The 17422-nt window shown below is 43.7% G+C and overlaps 1 protein-coding gene across 2 annotated transcripts in view; it reads right to left on the reverse strand.

Annotated features, from left to right (window-relative positions):
- Positions 1-734: 734 nt before the first annotated feature.
- The window catches only part of LOC141085074 (guanylin-like), a 50230-nt gene continuing 33542 nt past the window's right edge, over positions 735-17422 (reverse strand). The window contains exon 3 of one of the 2 annotated variants that reach the window (XM_073570108.1): positions 735-5572. In XM_073570108.1, coding sequence (XP_073426209.1) covers positions 5514-5572 — 59 coding nt within the window. In that variant the 3' untranslated portion in view covers positions 735-5513. Of the gene's footprint in view, positions 5576-17422 lie in introns of both variants that reach the window. The other variant, XM_073570107.1, reaches the window with a different exon arrangement.

Genomic DNA, 17422 nt, shown 5'->3' on the forward strand with positions numbered 1-17422 from the left:
GGTGCATTATACTATGGGAAGTGAATTGTACTACATGGATGACTGGCAGTGTATTATACTATATGGAGCACTATGAGGAGTGTATTATACTATATGGAGGACTGAGCAGTGTATTTTAATATATGAGTAGTGTATAATAGTATATGGAGGACTGAGTGTATGGAGGACTATGTGCTGCTGATAACATAATACTTTATGGGGAAATTGATCCATTAGTGATTATTCTGTTCCCATCATTCTTTCTCTGATGGTGGAAAGAGGCCGGGAATCAAATTTTGAACAACTTCAATATTGTCTATCACACTCATTTAGCGTCATGAACTCAGCGCATGCAAATACAATCAAAACGCTTCTGTGTGATGTGCAATATGTTAAAATTTGGGACCCCATTTTAAACTTTGCATAGGGCCCCACTCTGCCTAAAACCAGCCCTGGGTCAGGTCTCTGGCTGAGCCAGTCAAGAATGATCACAGAGTTGTTCTGAAGCCACGCCTTTGTTATTTTAGCTGTGTGCTTAGGGTCATTGTCTTGTTGGAAGTTGAACCTGTCAGGGAGGGCCGGGGCCGTAATCATGGCCGAGGAGATCGGGGCTTCTAGGCCCTGGCCTCCCATCACATGAAAATAATGTCCATTATTCAACATACCTGTGACTTCAGGTCCAGCATAATCAAGATATCTTCTGTGCCACTGAATGCGGTCTGCAAACAATTTCGCATGGATTGAGACACAGTCCATTTCAACTTGAAACTGAACAACTTTACTGTTTTCATTTCTCAGCACAACCAAGTATTTCACAGCAGAGTATATAAGGACACACGTTAGAGTATATAGGATAGCACTCAGCACAGTATATAGGATGCAGACGGCACATTATATACAGTAGGTCAGCACAGTATATAGGAGCAGCACACGGCAAAGTATATAGGACAGCACTCGGCACAGTATATAGGGCGCACACGGCTGATTATATAGGTCAGCTCAGTATATAGGACGCACACGGCAGAGTATATAGGACAGCACTCAGCACAGTATATAGGACACACATGGCAGAGTATATAGGAGAGCACTCAGCACAGTATAGAGGTTGCACATGGCAGAGTATATAGGACAGCACTCAGCTCAGTATATAGGACGCACACAGCAGAGTATATAGGACAGCACTCAGCACAGTATACAGGTCGCACACGGCAGAATATATAGGATGGCACAGTAAACAGAACAGTACATGTACAGTACGTAAGATAGCACAGTTTATAGGACATTACAAGGCACAGTATATAGAAGACTACACACCACAGTATGTAAATGGTCACATTATATAAGGCAGCACATGGCATAGTGTATAGGACAGTATAAACGACAGTGCACAACACCATATATAGGATAGTGCAGTGTACAGTACAGTATGCGAGTACAGGGTGATAAAATCTGTGATGGAGCCATATCTCTTATATGTCTCTTGCTCAGTTTAAGCCCCCTTACTGAGGAATACCTCTTGGGAAGAGCAGTTGTGACCTCATTGTGACATCACCATGGTCGTGCACTAACTGGGGCAGAAGCCCCGCCCACGAGGAGGCTATAACATGAGCAGAGCAAACAGATCAGTGGAAAGCCTGAGTTCTTTATTTCATGTGAACATACAAAGCATTGGTTCTTTGTTACACAGTTAAGGATAATGTGCCAATGAGTCGTCCTAATGGAGTGGACCTCCGAGGAGAAGCAATACAGATATGGTGCAAGGAATGCTGTGGATATGGCGGAGGCTTCGAAGATGGCTACGGTGATCTCTATGCAAATGTCTGTCCATCTGGTTGTGGACGTGGTTATACAGAGCTCAGCATAAATGAGTACACCCCTGTACTATCAGTACATTATATACACAGTGCTCAGCATAAATCAGTACACCACTTGACAAGTAAGATTTGAATTAATATCTCACTGAACACAGGAACAACGTCAACATTTTTGACAAGACTGAGATACATAGAACATTTTTTAACCCAAACGTACAAGTGTCTCCTGATCTGAGAACCGGACCCCTGTGTACTGGAGACAAGTTGTCAGCACTCTTCCTCTTCCAGGCTCTAGAGCTTGTTCTAAAGATGGAGGCAGATGGACACAGTAATGTATCACCACCTTGTTCCTTCCAGACCTAGAAGACTCCTTACACATGATGGAGCTCACACACAATACTCGATGGAGGGGTTATTGTCGTGTGGTGTACTCATTTTTGCATAAACTAATTTGAATAAAATAGAAGCTTTTGTAGAGAGTCATATTACGAATCAAATCATAATACTCGTATAACCTCATTGTCATGTTATGGGGAAAATGTTCCACGAAACTGAGAATTGTCAGAAAGTGGAAACTGCTCAGTGAGATATTGATGAAAATCTTACTTTTTCAAAGAGGGTGCACATATATATATCGAACACTGTATATATAATGCACTGATAATACAGAGGTGTACATATTTTGTATAGAGCACTTTGCATAAAATGCACTATGATACAGGGGTGTACATATTTATATCGAGCACTGTGTATATAAGGCACTGATAACACAGGGGTGTACTCACTTATGCTGAGACCTGTATATATACTGTACTGATAATATAGGGGTGTACTCATTTATGCTGGGCACGGTATATAGAGCTCTGGCAAAAATGAAGAGACCACTGCAAAATTTTCAGTTTGTCTGATTTTTCTCTTTATAGGTATATTTTTGAGCAAAATGTAAATTACTCTTTTATTCTATAAACTACTGATAGCATAATTTTGAATTTCCAATCACTAAATTTTGTATTTATTTTCAGAAAATGAGAAATGGTCAAAATAACATAAAAATGCAGTGCTTGCAGACCTCAAATAATGCTAAGAAAACAAGTTCATAATCATTTAGAAACAATAATACTAATGTTTTACCTGAAGAAAAGAAAAGAAATCAATATTTTGTGGAATTACCATGATTTTTAGTCACAGCTTTCATGCGTCTTGGCATGCTTTCCACCAGTCTTTCACACTGCTTTTTGGTGACCTTAGGTCACTCCTGGTACAACTATTTAAGCAGTTCTTCTTTGATAGCTTGTGAGTATCCATCTTCCTCTTGATTACATTCCAGAGGTTTTCAATGGGGTTCAGGTCTGGAGATTGGGCTGGCCATGACAGGGATTTGATGTGGTGGTCCTTTATCCACATATTGATTGACCTAGCTGTGTGGCATGGCGCATTGTCCTGCTGGAAATACCAGTCCTCAGAGTTGGGGACCATTGCCTGAGCAGAAGCAATCAACTGTTTTTCCAGGATAACCTTGTATGCGGCTTGATTCATATGTCCTTCGCAAAGATTAACCTGCCCAATTCCAGCCTTGCTGAAGCATAACCAAATCATCACCGATCCTCCACCAAATTTCACAGTGGGTGCAAGACACTGTGGCTTGTACGCCCCTCCATGTCTCCGTCTAACCATTAGATGACCAGATGTTGGGCAAAGCTGAAAATTAGACTCATCAGAGAAGATTACGTTACTCCAGTCCTCTATGGTCCAATCCTTATGGTCTTTGGTAAACTTTGGCCTAACTCCTTTGCTTCTCATTGATGAAAGGCTTTTTTCTAGCTTTACATGACTTGAGCCCTGCCTCTAGGAGCCTGTTATGAACTGTTCTTGCTGTGCACTTCACCCCAGTTGCCATTTGCTATTCCCTTTGTAGGTCACTTGATGTCATCCTGCGGTTGCTGAGTGACATTCGAATAAGATGACGGTCATCCCGGTCAGTGGAGAGTCGTTTTTGCCCTCTGCCGGTCTGTAGCTTTGTTGTCCCCAATGTCTGCTGCTTGACCTTGCTGTAATGGACTGCCGTCTTAGAAATTTTAAGGATGGAGGCAACATGATGCTCACTGTATCCCTCTGCTAGTAAAGCCAGAATTGAACCCTTCTTTTCCACACTCAAGACTTTTCTTTTCAACTCCTGTGGCATGGTTAAAAGTTATTTTATCATTCCTATTACTTTTGGGATATTGCTAGCACTTGTTTTGCAAGAGGATTGTGAACACCACAGCAGGGTTTTTTATACTTTCCTTTGATAAATAAGATTTGGTTCAGGTGATCACCTTATCAGAAGCACATTAAGGGTCCCGTTTCACTTAGCGATGCACCAGTGATCCCGACAACGATACGACCTGGTAGGGATCGCTGGAGCGTCGCTAAATGATCACTAGTAAGCTGCCAAACAGGCAGATCTCTTCAGCGACGCAGCAACGATCCAGCCATCAAAAACAGCGATGCATGCTGGCCAGAGGGACATTGATGACGAAAAAATGGCCCAAGACATTCCTGCACGATCAGTGATATCCAACAGGGGGGCCGGTCGCTGCTGCATGTCACATGTAGCGAGATCGCTGTTGCCTCACAAAATCGGTGACGCGCTAGCGATCTCGCTGTGAGACGGGGCCTTAAGTAGAATGAGGTGTACTCTGGTAGGAATTCAACTGACACTGGAATGGAATGGCTGTCAGACATGTAGAGAAGCTGAGTTTTATAAAACTGTGCAGTGGTCTCTTAAGTTTTGCCAGAGCTGTATAATCCACTGATAATACAAGGGATGTACTCACTTACACTGAGCACGCTATATATAATGCAATGATAATACAGGGGTGACCTCATTTATGATGGGTACTCTATATATAATGCACTCATAATACAAGGGTTTACTCCCTTCTGCTGAGCACTCTATATATAATGCACTGATAATACAGGGGGTGTACTCATTTAAGCTGAGCACTCTATATATAATGTACTGATAATGCAGGGGTGTACTCACTTATGCTGGGCTTTGTATATATAGTGCACTGATAATACAGGGGTGTACTCACTTATGCTCAGCACTGTGTATATAATGTACTGATAATACAGGGGGTGTACTCATTTATGCTGGGCACTCTATATATAATGCTTTGATAATACAGGGATGTACTCACTTATACTGAGCGCTATATAATGCACTGATAATACAGGGGGTGTAATCATCTATACTGGGTTCTCTCTATATAATGCTCTTATAATACAGGGGTGCACTAATTTATGCTGGGCACTGTATCTATAGGCTGTAAATACATCTGTCGAGGATACAGCTGCAGAGGAGGCCGAGGATACAGCTCCATAGGAGGCCGAGGATACAGCTGCAGAAGAGGCCGAGGATACAGCTGTAGAGGAGGCTAAGGATACAACTGCAGAGGAAGCCGAGGATACAGCTGCAGAGGAAGCCGAGGATACAGCTACAGAAGAAGCCAAGGATACAGCCATGAATGTGCTTCTGACGGAGGATTTAGTTTTGGGAAGTGGCTACAGCTGGTGATCCACAAGTGATCAGTCAGTCCACACAAGAAGGTTCCACGTTACAGCCCAGATGAGATTCCACAATAACAGCCCACATTATATTGCATCCACGTCACAGTACAGAAAGGTCCAGAGAAATGTTGCACATAGATCTTCAGAGAGGGTACGATAATGGGGGGGTCACAGGCAGCCAGGACAGGCTGGGTGGGCGCAGAGTTCACATTCATCCATGGCAGCTTCTACTGTAGGAAAGTATGAGATGTGAGTTACATATAAGCAGACATCAGATGACTATTTCCTGAGCTATACCTCAACTGCGCCATAGGACACTGTGCAGCAAGTCTTCATGCCCCATGAACTTTCCACGTATTTTCATAGTACACCCAGAAACCTAAATGTATTTCATCAGAATTTTATATGATATCAACACAAAGTAGCAAGTATTTGTGACTCCTCTCTCACAGCCAAACCAGATCTCACACTTTGCACTGACGAGGGGAAGTACCCCGAAACACAGTGTCTGCAAATTGAGATTCTGGCATATAACAAGGTTCGTTAAAGGGTCGACATTGACTTTTAGGATTGCTACTTCCAATAGGTGGCACTAGAGTTCTAGTCCTCTTCCTCTCTGAAGAGACAATTTGCTTAATTAGCATATTTCCCAGAGGAGCATTGCGGCTTTAAGTCTCCTCATGTCGACATGCTTAGCATGTCATCCTCCGCAAGGAGAAATGATACTTCTTGTGACATGTAAAGTAAATGATGAGTTTTCCTAAAAATTTAAAACATACAAATCTGACAGTTGTGGGGTGCATTCAGCCCCCTCTAGTCTGATACCCCTAAATAAATTGCTGAGTGACCGGTCATCTCTAGAAGTCACATTAGTACATTGTATCCCCCTGGGTGTGATTACTTCTCAATATAACTACAGCTGTTCTGTGTAGGCCTCAGAGGATTGTGTGAGAACATTAGGGATCATACAGTCATGAAAACCAAGGAGCCCACCAGACAGGTCAGGGATAATTTTGTGGAGAAGAGTAAAGCAGTGTTAGGTTAAAAAAAATAGCCCAAGCTCTGAACATCTCACAAAGCACTATCCAATCCATCATCCAAAAATGGAAGGAGTATGGACCAACTGTAAACCTGCCAAGACATGGCCGATCACCTAACCTTACCTCCCAAGCAAGGAGAGCACTAATGAGAGAAGGAGCCAAAAGGTCCATGGTCACTGGAGGAGCTGCCAAGATCCACAGCTCGGGGAGAGCATCTGTACACAACATAACTATTAGTCCACAAATCTGGCCTTTATGGAAGAGGGGCAAGAAGAAACAAAGCCATGAGATGTCGCACAGTGAGGATGTAGAAGAAGGTGCTCTAGTCAGATGAGACGAAGGAACCCTTCACACTTGTGTATAAATAATTATGTCCCATTCGCATCTGAGAGAGTGGGATGATTTTTTTCTTGTCATCCGTGTGCTGTATGTCTACAATACGTTTTTTTACTTAGCAGCTATTAATCTTACAGGGCCATTTACAGTTTCCTATGTTACACGATTGTAATGTATCCGTAACAATCGGACGCTTTACTTTTTGGCCGTCTGACATCAGATTGTTTTCTCACACCCATCAGATTTCGGAGTGAAATGGCAGCACATCAAATACAGCTGAGAGAAAATCTGCAGATGAGCTCGGCCTCATTATAGCAAAGTGCAATGCCATGTTTTATTGGATTACACTTGTCTGATTTATACACATGTGTGAACGAGGCCTAGAGGTTTGTTCACACTGGAGTAAAATACGTAGGAGCGCAAAAAACATGGCATTGCACTCTAAACAATGTTATTCAATGAGGCCTAGCTCATCTGTGGAATTCCTCTCAGGTCTGCTCGACGTCAAAAAAAAAAAAAAAAAAAAAAAAAAAAAAAAAAAAAAAAATCGCTGCATGCTCCGATTGACTGTGTATCTCGGACGAGACTTGTCAATGCAAGTCTATGGGTGCGAGAAAAAAGCAGATGGCACACAGACCATCCATACGCCATCTCATTTTTATGCACACATCTCAAAGAAACCAGGAAATTGAAGCAGGCAAATACCTCCTGAAAAAGAGAGATACAGTCATGACTGAAAGTGTTGGCACCCTTGAAATTGTTCCAGAAAATGATGTACTGGTATCCTTTGTTGGCAATGACAGAGGTCAAACATTTTCTGTAAGTCTTCACAAGGTTGGCATACACTTTTGGTGGTATATTGGCCCATTCCTCCATGCAGATCTCCTCTACAGCAGTGATGTTTTGGGCCTGTCGCTGGGCAACAGGGACTTTCAAATCCCTCCAAAGCTTTTCTATGGGGTTGAGAGCTGGAGACTGGCTAGGCCACTCCAGGACCTTCATATGCTTCTTACGAAGCCACTCCTTCATTGTCCTGGCTTCGGATCATTATCATGCTGAAAGACCAATCTACGTTTCATCAATGCCCTTGTTGATGGAAGGAGGTTTGCACTAAAAATCTCACGATACATGGCCCCATTCATTCTTTCATGTACACGGATCAGTCATCCTGGTCCCTTTGCAGAGAAACAGCCCCAAAGCATGATGTTGCCACTCCCATGTTTTACAGTAGGTATGGTGTTCTTTGGATGCAACTCGGCATTCTTTCTACCAAACAGTTTAACTTGGTTTCATCAGACCATATAACATTCTCCCATTACTCTTCTGAATAAACCAAATGCTCTCTAGCAAACTTCAGACGGGCCCGGACATGTACTGGCTTAAGCGGGGGGACACGTCTGGCACTGCAGGATCTGAGTCCCTGGCGGCGTAGTGTGTTACTGATGGCAGTCTTTGTTACGGTGGTCCCAGCTCTATACAGTTCATTCACTTGGTCCCCCCGTGTGGTTCTGGGATTTTTGCTCACCGTTCTTGTGATCATTTTGACCCCACAGGGTGAAATCTTGCGTGGAGCCCTAGATCGAGGGAGATTTTCAGTGGTCTTGAATGTCTTCCATTATCTTATTATTGCTCCCACAGTTGATTTCATCACACCAAGCAGCTTGCCTATGGCAGATTCAGTCTTCCCAGCCTGATGCAGGGCAACAATTTGGTTTCTGGTGTCCTTCGACAGCTCTTTGGTCTTCACCATAGTGGAGATGAAGTGTCACTGTTTGATATTGTGGACAGGTGTCTTTTATTCTGATAACAAGTTCAAAAAGGTGCCATTACTACAGGCAATGAGTGGAGGACAGAGGAGCCTCTTAAAGAAGTTACAGGTCTGTGAGAGCCTGAAATCTTACATGTTTTTTAGGTGACCAAATACTTATTTTCCACCATAATTTGCTAAATAAATCTTGCTAAATCAGACAAGGTGATTATCAGGAATTGTTTTCTCATTTTGACTCTCATAGTTGTGGTCTACCTATGATGTCAATTACAGGCCTCTCTCATCTTTTTAAGTGGGAGAACTTGCACAATTGGTGGCTGACTAAATACTTTTTTCCCCACTGTATATATTCCAAAGGGTGCAACCAAATATTAAGTTGAAGTTGCCAACAATGTTGTGCAGCCAATTTTTGGGATTTTGTGTGAAATTATGTCCAATACGCCTTTTGTCTCTGTTTTTTTGTCTTGTTACAATAAATACAAATGAAATAAACATGTGTATAACAAAATATGTAACTGCAATTATTTTCTGAGAGAAATACCGAATATAAAACAAAATATTGAGACGAAAATTTGCTAATGACCAAATACTTATTTTCCACCATACTTTGCAAATGTTGCCAAATCAGACAAAGTGATTTTCTGGATTTGTTTTCTCATTCTGACTCGCATAGTTGTGGTCTACCTAAGATGTCAATTACAGGCCTCTCATCTTTTTAAGTGGGAGAACTTGCACAATTGGTGGCTGATTAAATACTTTTTTCCCCAGTGTAACTGCACTCGATTGCTTCCTACGTATAACCATCCACAGGCTTCTTACAACTCTCAGCTGGAATTTGGGAGCACTCTTGGTTTGCAACCTGTTCTGGTCTCTCATGAGTGAAGGCGCCTTCTCCCAACAGCGGTGGTAAGATCTCTTCACAGGTGATCATTGGAATGGAGTCCTTGCTGACACTTCAGAACTCTCCAGCAATAGTTTTCCATCCATTTCTGGGGCTTCTTGAAGTATGTTTGGGGTCACTGTCCTGACGGAAGACCCATGACCTAGAATGTAAAGTCATCTTTCTGACACTGGGAATAACATTGCAGCCCAATATCCTTTGGTAATCTTCAGATTTCATGATACCTTGCACACAGTCAAGGCACCCGGTGCCAGAGGCAGCAAAACATCCCCAAAACATTTTTAAACTTACCACCATATTTGACTTTAGGTACTTTGTCCTTTGTAGCCTCAATCCTTTTTCCAAATGATGTGCTTTACCAAAAAGCTCTGTCTTAGTCTCATCTGTCCACAAGACACTTTCCAAGAAGGATCTTGGCTTACTCACATTTTGGCAAACTGCAGTCTAGCTTTTTTATGTCTCGGTGACAGCAGTGGGCTCCTCCTTGGTCTCCTGCTATAGCATTTCATTCAAGTTTCGACAGATAGTTTGCACTGACACTGATGTACCCTGAGCACGCAGGAAAGCTTCAGTTTCTTTGGAACTTGTTTGGGACTGCTCATCCACGTCGGGTTCCTGTCACTGCACAGCTGGAATCCCGAGCCTTGCTTCCGATGGTCTCCCATTCCTCTCCAGCCGCAGAGGAGGTTGCTCAGCAGACTCGTTGGTCCCGGCACTCTGCCCAGACTAGCTCAGTGGGTTTGGTTGCTGCTGCCACTTCAGGTCCAGTTATAGCAAAGCTGGTCAGCAGCGAGCTACTCCAGGGACTAAGTCCACCTTTCGGTCCACTGAGCATGCCCGTGGGACAATCTCTCATTGGAGATCGGAGGTCACATGCTCAGGTTCTTCTCCAGCTTGGATTGGACCATCAGAAAGGTCAGAAAGGTCCCGGAAGGACACGGCTACAAAAGGTTTGCATGGCCGCTAGGCCATGTGCTAGTATAGACTGCATTACCAGACTATGAGGAGTGAGTGTTGTATGCATGTATGAATGTCTCTGGTGACTGACTCATTTGAAACCTCTCCCCTTGGTACGCATGTGTTGTGCAGCCTAGCCTGTTATGCTCCCAGGCTTAGGTGTAGGTAGAGGCAGAGTCTGAGACTAACATCAGTGTCCACTGGTGGCTCTGCACGCCACGGTGCACGTGCTCGACACTCCACCTTAGTCAGCAGCTATAGTGGCGTCTGCAGGTGTGACGCCACTCGCTCAGTAGGTCTAGATTGACTCAGACCTAGTGTCCTTGGGGCTGAGTTCTGTGACCGCATACTGAGCGCTCTCTTGCCGAGTGCTGTGATTTTAACAGGATTCAACATTTATGTTCAGCGGTGGCGCGGCTCTGTGTCGTAACAGAGTTCGTTTCTGTTCACACTGGGTGACGTTAACCCACATGTAGCCTCTTGTATACCGCTTTATACTTCCGCCATTACTAAGCAGCAGTTTACCACCCCTGCTCGGTGGACCCCGGGCTGCAAACGCACCTTACTATTATTTTATTATTTGGTGCGTTCCGCCAGCCCTAAAATCCACCATCCGGAGTATCCTGCTTTACACCCTTTCATCAATTATTCTCTGCCGTCCACATCAAGGGAGAATAGCTACAGTATCATAGGTTGTAATCTTCTTGATTATGTTGCACACCGTGGACAAAGGAACATCAAGATCTCTGAAGACGGACTTCTAACCTTGAGATTATTCAACAATCTTGGTTCTCAAGTCCTCAGACCGGTCTCTTCTCCTCCATCTGTTCTCCATGCTTAGTGTGTCACACACAGAACACAATCCAAAGATTGAGTCAACTTCATCCCTTTTTATCTGGCTTCAGGAGTGACTTTCAGATTGCCCAAAGCTGTTAATTGCAACAGGTGAGTGTGAAGGAGCATCACTTGCTTATGTCCAATTTGCCATTTTTTCAGGGGTTTTTTGTGTTGTTTCAATACACAAAAAGGAAATAAACAGGTCTATAGCAAAACGTGTAATTGCAATAATTTTCTGGGAGAAATACTTCATTTTCTGGATTAATTTTTACAGGTGCCAAGACTTTTGCCCATGACTGTAGATATTTGGCAGTTATATAATTTCACAACACCCCATATATTCTAAAATGGCACCCATTAATGCCTTGAACGGTTACTTTAAAGTCCAGCTTTTTAAGCTTCTTTCACCTAACAGTTAATTAAATAAATAATTGAAAAAAAAGACGTGTTTCCCCCCATTTTTGATGACCAGCAAAGCTAAAGCAGACAGATGATGTTATTGGGATGGGAAGATCCATGGTCATCGAGCCCTTCTCAGTCTAAAAATACCAGCCCACCGCAGCCCAAGAAGTGGCGCATCAGATTAGATGCATCAATTCTGGTACTTTACCCAACTCTTCCCGGTGCGGTGGCAATTATGGTAATAGTATTTGGATTTGATATCAGCTGTGACTTGTAAAAAATCACAGCTGGCATCAAGCCCTGGTGTTAGTAATGGAGAGGTGTCTATTAGACACCCCTATTATTAACCAAGTAATAAAAAAAAAATCACACACAGAAAAATAAATTTCATTTAAAAAAAACACTCTCCGACACTTTCCCTGGTTCACCAATTTGTTTTTAAATAAATGAAAAAGCCACAGAGGTCCGCTGTAGTCGAGGGAATCTGCCATAGTCCACCAAATCTGACATAGTCCACCAAAGGATACCTGAAAAACATAAAAAGAGAACAAAAAACAATACGCTGTCCCTCGTTCACCAATTAATTTGAAAAAAATGTTCCCATGAGGGCTGATGTAGTCCAGCATTCCCCCAATCCGGCTGCAGTGATTCTGATTAGCAGTAACGTTAGAATCGCAGGCTCACACTGCACTCCACGTGACCCGGCGGCTATGAACAGCGGTGACATCAGTAACTATACCGCTCATCGGAGTTGCCGAGTCACGCTGCCCTCTGTGAGACTAATGTACGGTATAATTACTGCTGTCACCACTGAGTCGCAAGGTCTCACAGAGCGCAGGTCGAACCTGCGGTTCTGTTGAGTGGTGACGTCACTACTCGGTGACTGAATGGCAGTAAAATTACTGCTATTCACAGTCGCCAATGCCGATTTGGAGAACAATGTTGGACCTGAATGGGAACATTTTTTCTAATAAATTGGTGAACAAGGACCAGGGTCTTGTTTTTCGGTTCTCTCTTTTTATGTTTTTCAGGCATTCATTGGTGGATTATGTCAGATTCGATGGACTATGGCAGATTCCATGGTCTACGCGGGCCTGCGTGGCTTTTTTTAAATTTAAAAGCAAATTAGTGAACTGGGGAAAGCATAGGGGAGTGTTTTTTCAAATAAAATTTATTTTTCTGTGTGTATGATTTTTTTGCTTTGGATTACTGGGTTCGTAATGGGGATGTCTGACCGACAACTGTCACAATTCATTTTTGGATTCGTGGCAGCTCTGGTTCTGCTATAATTTAATTGTAGCTTTTCTCCTTTTCGGGCCAGCGAAATGTCAGTTTCCTTACTGGCAGCTGCTTTGTTGCTGGTCAGCTAATGTGGGTAGTGTTCACTCACACCTCCCTTTAAAAAGCCACATGACACATCAGCTGACTGTCAGTAATAGAGATATAGAGATATCTATGATGACCAGAGTGGAGTAAGGAGCTCTCTGGGTTCAGTGGTGAATCTGCTGTTTTTGTGGCCCTGGTGCCTTGTCCTCTGCTGTGTGGTGCTTTGCAGCAGAGGCAGTAGTTAAGTATAATTTCCCTTTTTCTGTCTGTCTTGTGTTCGTCACTCTCCCTGTGTTGATATCACCTGCAGTGGCGATGCTAGTGTCCTTGCCGGCCAGTGCACTAGCAAGGAAATAGTGAGGTGACAATTAGGGACTAGGCATGTGACGGCGACGGTGAAGGACCCACATAGGGCGGTAGTGGAGCTTAGGCTGGAGTCACACTCAACGTATAAAAAAAAAAAAAAAAAAAAAAAAAAATCGATCCGATTTTGACAGCCAAGAATCGCAGGAGTGTTCTCTGTATGATGATCCGTATATAATCCGTTTGCAATGCGAGGATGCAATTTCCTCACATCTAGTATCCGTATGACATCCGTATGCAATCCATAAGCAAGGTGATTTTAACATGAGCTTTTACATACAGCAGTACTCTGTATGTAAAAGCTCATGTTAAAATCGCATTGTAGTACACAACTGTACGCATCGTTTTAAAACCAAATTTTCTTCAAAAAATATCATATATAACTGCTCAAAAAATAAAGGGAGCACTATTCCATTTGCAACAGACAACGTACCGTGCACTCCAGTGTATGAGGCCGGCGTGTCGGCCGCTGCGGGAAGTCTTGCGATATGCCGCCTGGTCTCGCGATGAGTTAGGCACCGGCTGTGGTTCTCTGGCAATGCACTGACTCCAACAACCGAGCAGCGCAGCTATGGAGGCAGACAGAGACAACTTCTACCTGGACCGGATCCTGCATTTTGTGAGGGGGACAGCGACCGGTGTGTGGGCGCAAGGGGCAGAGACAGGCGAGGGGGCGGCACAGGGGGACTGTGGGGAGAGGCGGCTGTCACTGCGGCGCTGGCGTATGGGACACATTATGCATCACAGCCCAATCAGCAATATTGATGCAGAATTTAAAGGTCCCATTTCACATAACGAGATCGCTAGTGGGATCCCTGTGACACGCAGCGGCCGTATCGTTGCTGCGTCGTTGAATAGATCTGCCTGTCTGACAGCTTACTAGCAATCATGTAGCAACGCTCCAGTGATCCTTAACAGTTCGTATCGTCCTTGGGATCGCTGGTGCGTCGCTAAGTGTAACTGTACCCTAACCCTCACTCACAGCGCAGCGTAGTTCACTTAACTTTACAGAACATATTCTAGAATACCCGATGCGATAGAATCGGGCCACCATCTAGTATATATATTCTGTATCTTTATATTGCATAGAGATATAGAAGGAAGATTAGCCATTAATTCATTTGTCGGCTTCTGTAAAATCAATGCAGGAGCCGACAGGATAGAAGACATGGTTTACATACAGTAAACACATGCATATTAGTTTCATATATAGATGACAGTGACCAATATGATTAGTATAGTGTGTGTGCAAATTATGGGACATGTGTGTATTAATAAAAGAATCTTTTCGGGAAAAAAATCAGCGTAGGCTCCCACGCAATTTTCTGCGCCAGAGAGGGAAAGCCAGCGACTGGCGGCAGATATTCTTAGCCTAGGAAGGGACCATGGTTATTGGCCCCCACTGGCTACAAACATCTGCCCCCAGCTGCCCCAGATATGGCGCATTTCTAAGATGCGCCAATTCTGGCACTTAGCCTATCTCTTCCCACTGCCCTGTAGTGGTGGCATATGGGGTTGATGCCACCTTTCTATTGTAAGGTGACATCAAGCTAGGCTTAGTAATGGAGAGGTGTCAATACACCTATCCATTACTAATCCTAGAGTTGTTAAGTGGTTAAAAAAACCACACAGCCAGAATAAAGTCTTTTACTTAAATAAAATAAACACAGTGTCAGGGTCCTGACAGCCTCTGCTAAGCAGGGACTCACCTGCACCGTAGGGACCCCTGGGGACAAGAACAGCCGGAAAATAAAGATGCACAGGACCTGAATGTAGAAGTTTAGCAAGCCGGCACAGGACCTACGGTCATGTGAAGGGTCATGTGACTGCAAGGGGCTTAGCGTCCTGATTTCAAAGAAAGTAGAAAACTCAAAGTCGGGCAAAGCGGGGGTCATGCACAGTACAGGCAAGCGAGGTACAGGAGGGATAAACAGACGGGAGGTCAGACAAACCAAAGGTCATACACAAGATATCAGTAAAGTACCAGGGATGAGAACGGATAGTCAAAGCCAAGCAGAGCTCAAAACCAAACAGACGTAGAAGGTACCAGGCAGAATCCAAAGCAAAATCCAGAGAACAGATCGAGTCATACACAGAGAATCAAGCAACCAGAACACAGCACTAACACACTCAGGGGTCACCACACAATGCCAAGGGCGAAAGTATAACTGACGCGGGATGGGAGCTTCCTGAGGCTATAAGAAGCCTCCCCAGAACCAATGAGAGGCCACCATAATAGGTCCCAGGTGTGCAGGTGAGAGTCTGCACTGAGGTCAGAACATTAACCCCAGCAGTGCCGGTCACCCAGCACTGGTATCATGACACACAGTTTGTCATCTTTATTGTTCTGCTAATCCAAGCGACGTCCTCATTCTCCTGTAAGAAATAATAAAAAAAAACAATATACCATATCTGTCCAGCGTTCATTCCCACAATTTAATCCATATCTGGGCTATGTACAGTTTACAACCAGGAGCAGTGCTACATGCGACCGTCCCGGCTGTAAACTACTGCTGAATGAATGAGATGATGCCAGCGCTTTCTTCAGAGATAAGCGCTGACTTCACTGAGTCTGCCCTCCCTGCTGGCCTGACCTATGCTGAACTCAGCAGCGTGGGAGAATGAACTGGCATTTTCCCACGCTCAAGAGTTCAGCGTGGGTCAGGCTGTGAGGCAGCGCAGCATCAGTGACTAGCGGTGACGTAACTGATGCTGCACTGCCTCACAGCCTGACCCGCGCTGCCACATGAAAGGCACTAAAGGGTAAAAGTTTATTATATATAGGGGGCTTGTAAAATTTTATATCTACAAGATATCTACTTATTTGTTGATTATCTATTATAGGTCTAATATCTTTCTATCATCTATATCTTAGATTGCTTTATTAGTTTTGTAAACACATTTTAAGTTAAAAACGCATTGCATACGCACTTCATACGGACGATAGGTGAGAAAAGAAAATTGCACACTCGTATGACATACAAAGCGGCATACGCAGGACACTCCTAACTTTTCAGGATGAACTTCGGAGTGATTTTATATATATATATATATATATATATATATATATATATATATATATATTGATGTGAGCGAACCCTAAAGGAGAACTTTTTGAGTAAATGAAAAACGCTATGTGATGAAAAACTAACACAACACATCACCCTGAAAACACCATCCCCCCATCACACATGGTGATGTCAACATCCTGCTGTGAGGAGGTTTATCTTCAGCAGGGGCAAGGAAGCTAATCAGAGGTGATGGGAAGATGGATGGAGCTAAATACAAGAGAATCCTGGAGGAAAAGCTGCTAGAGACTGCAAAAGGCTTGATACTGGGGCATAGGTTCACCTTCCAGCAGGACAACGACCCTCAACACCTTGCCAGAGCTACAATGGAAGGTTTAGATAAGAGCATATTCATGTGTGTGAACAGCGCAGTCACCATCCAGACCAAAATCCCAGAGGATCTGTGACAAGACGTGAAAATTATTGATCACAGACGTCTCCATCCAATCTCACTAAGCAAGCGTGCGAGTGCAAAGAAGAAGGGCAAAATGTCACCTCTAGATGTGCAAAGCTGGTAGAGGCAGACCACAAAATACTGCAGCAATAATTGCAGTGAAAGGTGATCCTACAAAGTATTGACTCAGGGGTTAAATACAAATGCACCTCACAATTTCCATATGTTTTAAAATATACAGAAATCCATGTATCATTTCCTTAAGGCTGGGTTCACACGTGGCGTTTTTTTCGCGTTTCCGCAGCTGTTTTAACCGCGCGATTTTGCCGCGAAAAATAAGCATCCCATGCATTCCTATGGGATTCCGCAATTCTGTGCTAATGCTGCGGTTTTTACCGCGGCGGAAGCGCTTCGCGGTAAAAACCGCAGCATGCTCATTAATTTGCGGATTCGCGGCGATCCCGCACCCATAGGAATGCATTGTTCCGCTTACTTTCCGCATGTGGCTGTGCACAACATGCGGAAAGTAAGCAGAACATTTGCGGATGGTACCCACGGTCCGGAGGAGAGTAGACTATCCTCTGGGCTTTGGGTACCATATCCCTGTAAAAAAAAAAATTTAAAAATAAAAAATATTGTTATTCTCACCCTCCGGCGTCCCGCGCAGTCTTTCCGCTTCTTTTCA

The sequence above is a fragment of the Dendrobates tinctorius genome, unplaced genomic scaffold (assembly GCF_039654945.1).
Source record: "Dendrobates tinctorius isolate UK_male_01 unplaced genomic scaffold, ASM3965494v1 ptg000028l, whole genome shotgun sequence".
NCBI lineage: Eukaryota > Metazoa > Chordata > Amphibia > Anura > Dendrobatidae > Dendrobates > Dendrobates tinctorius.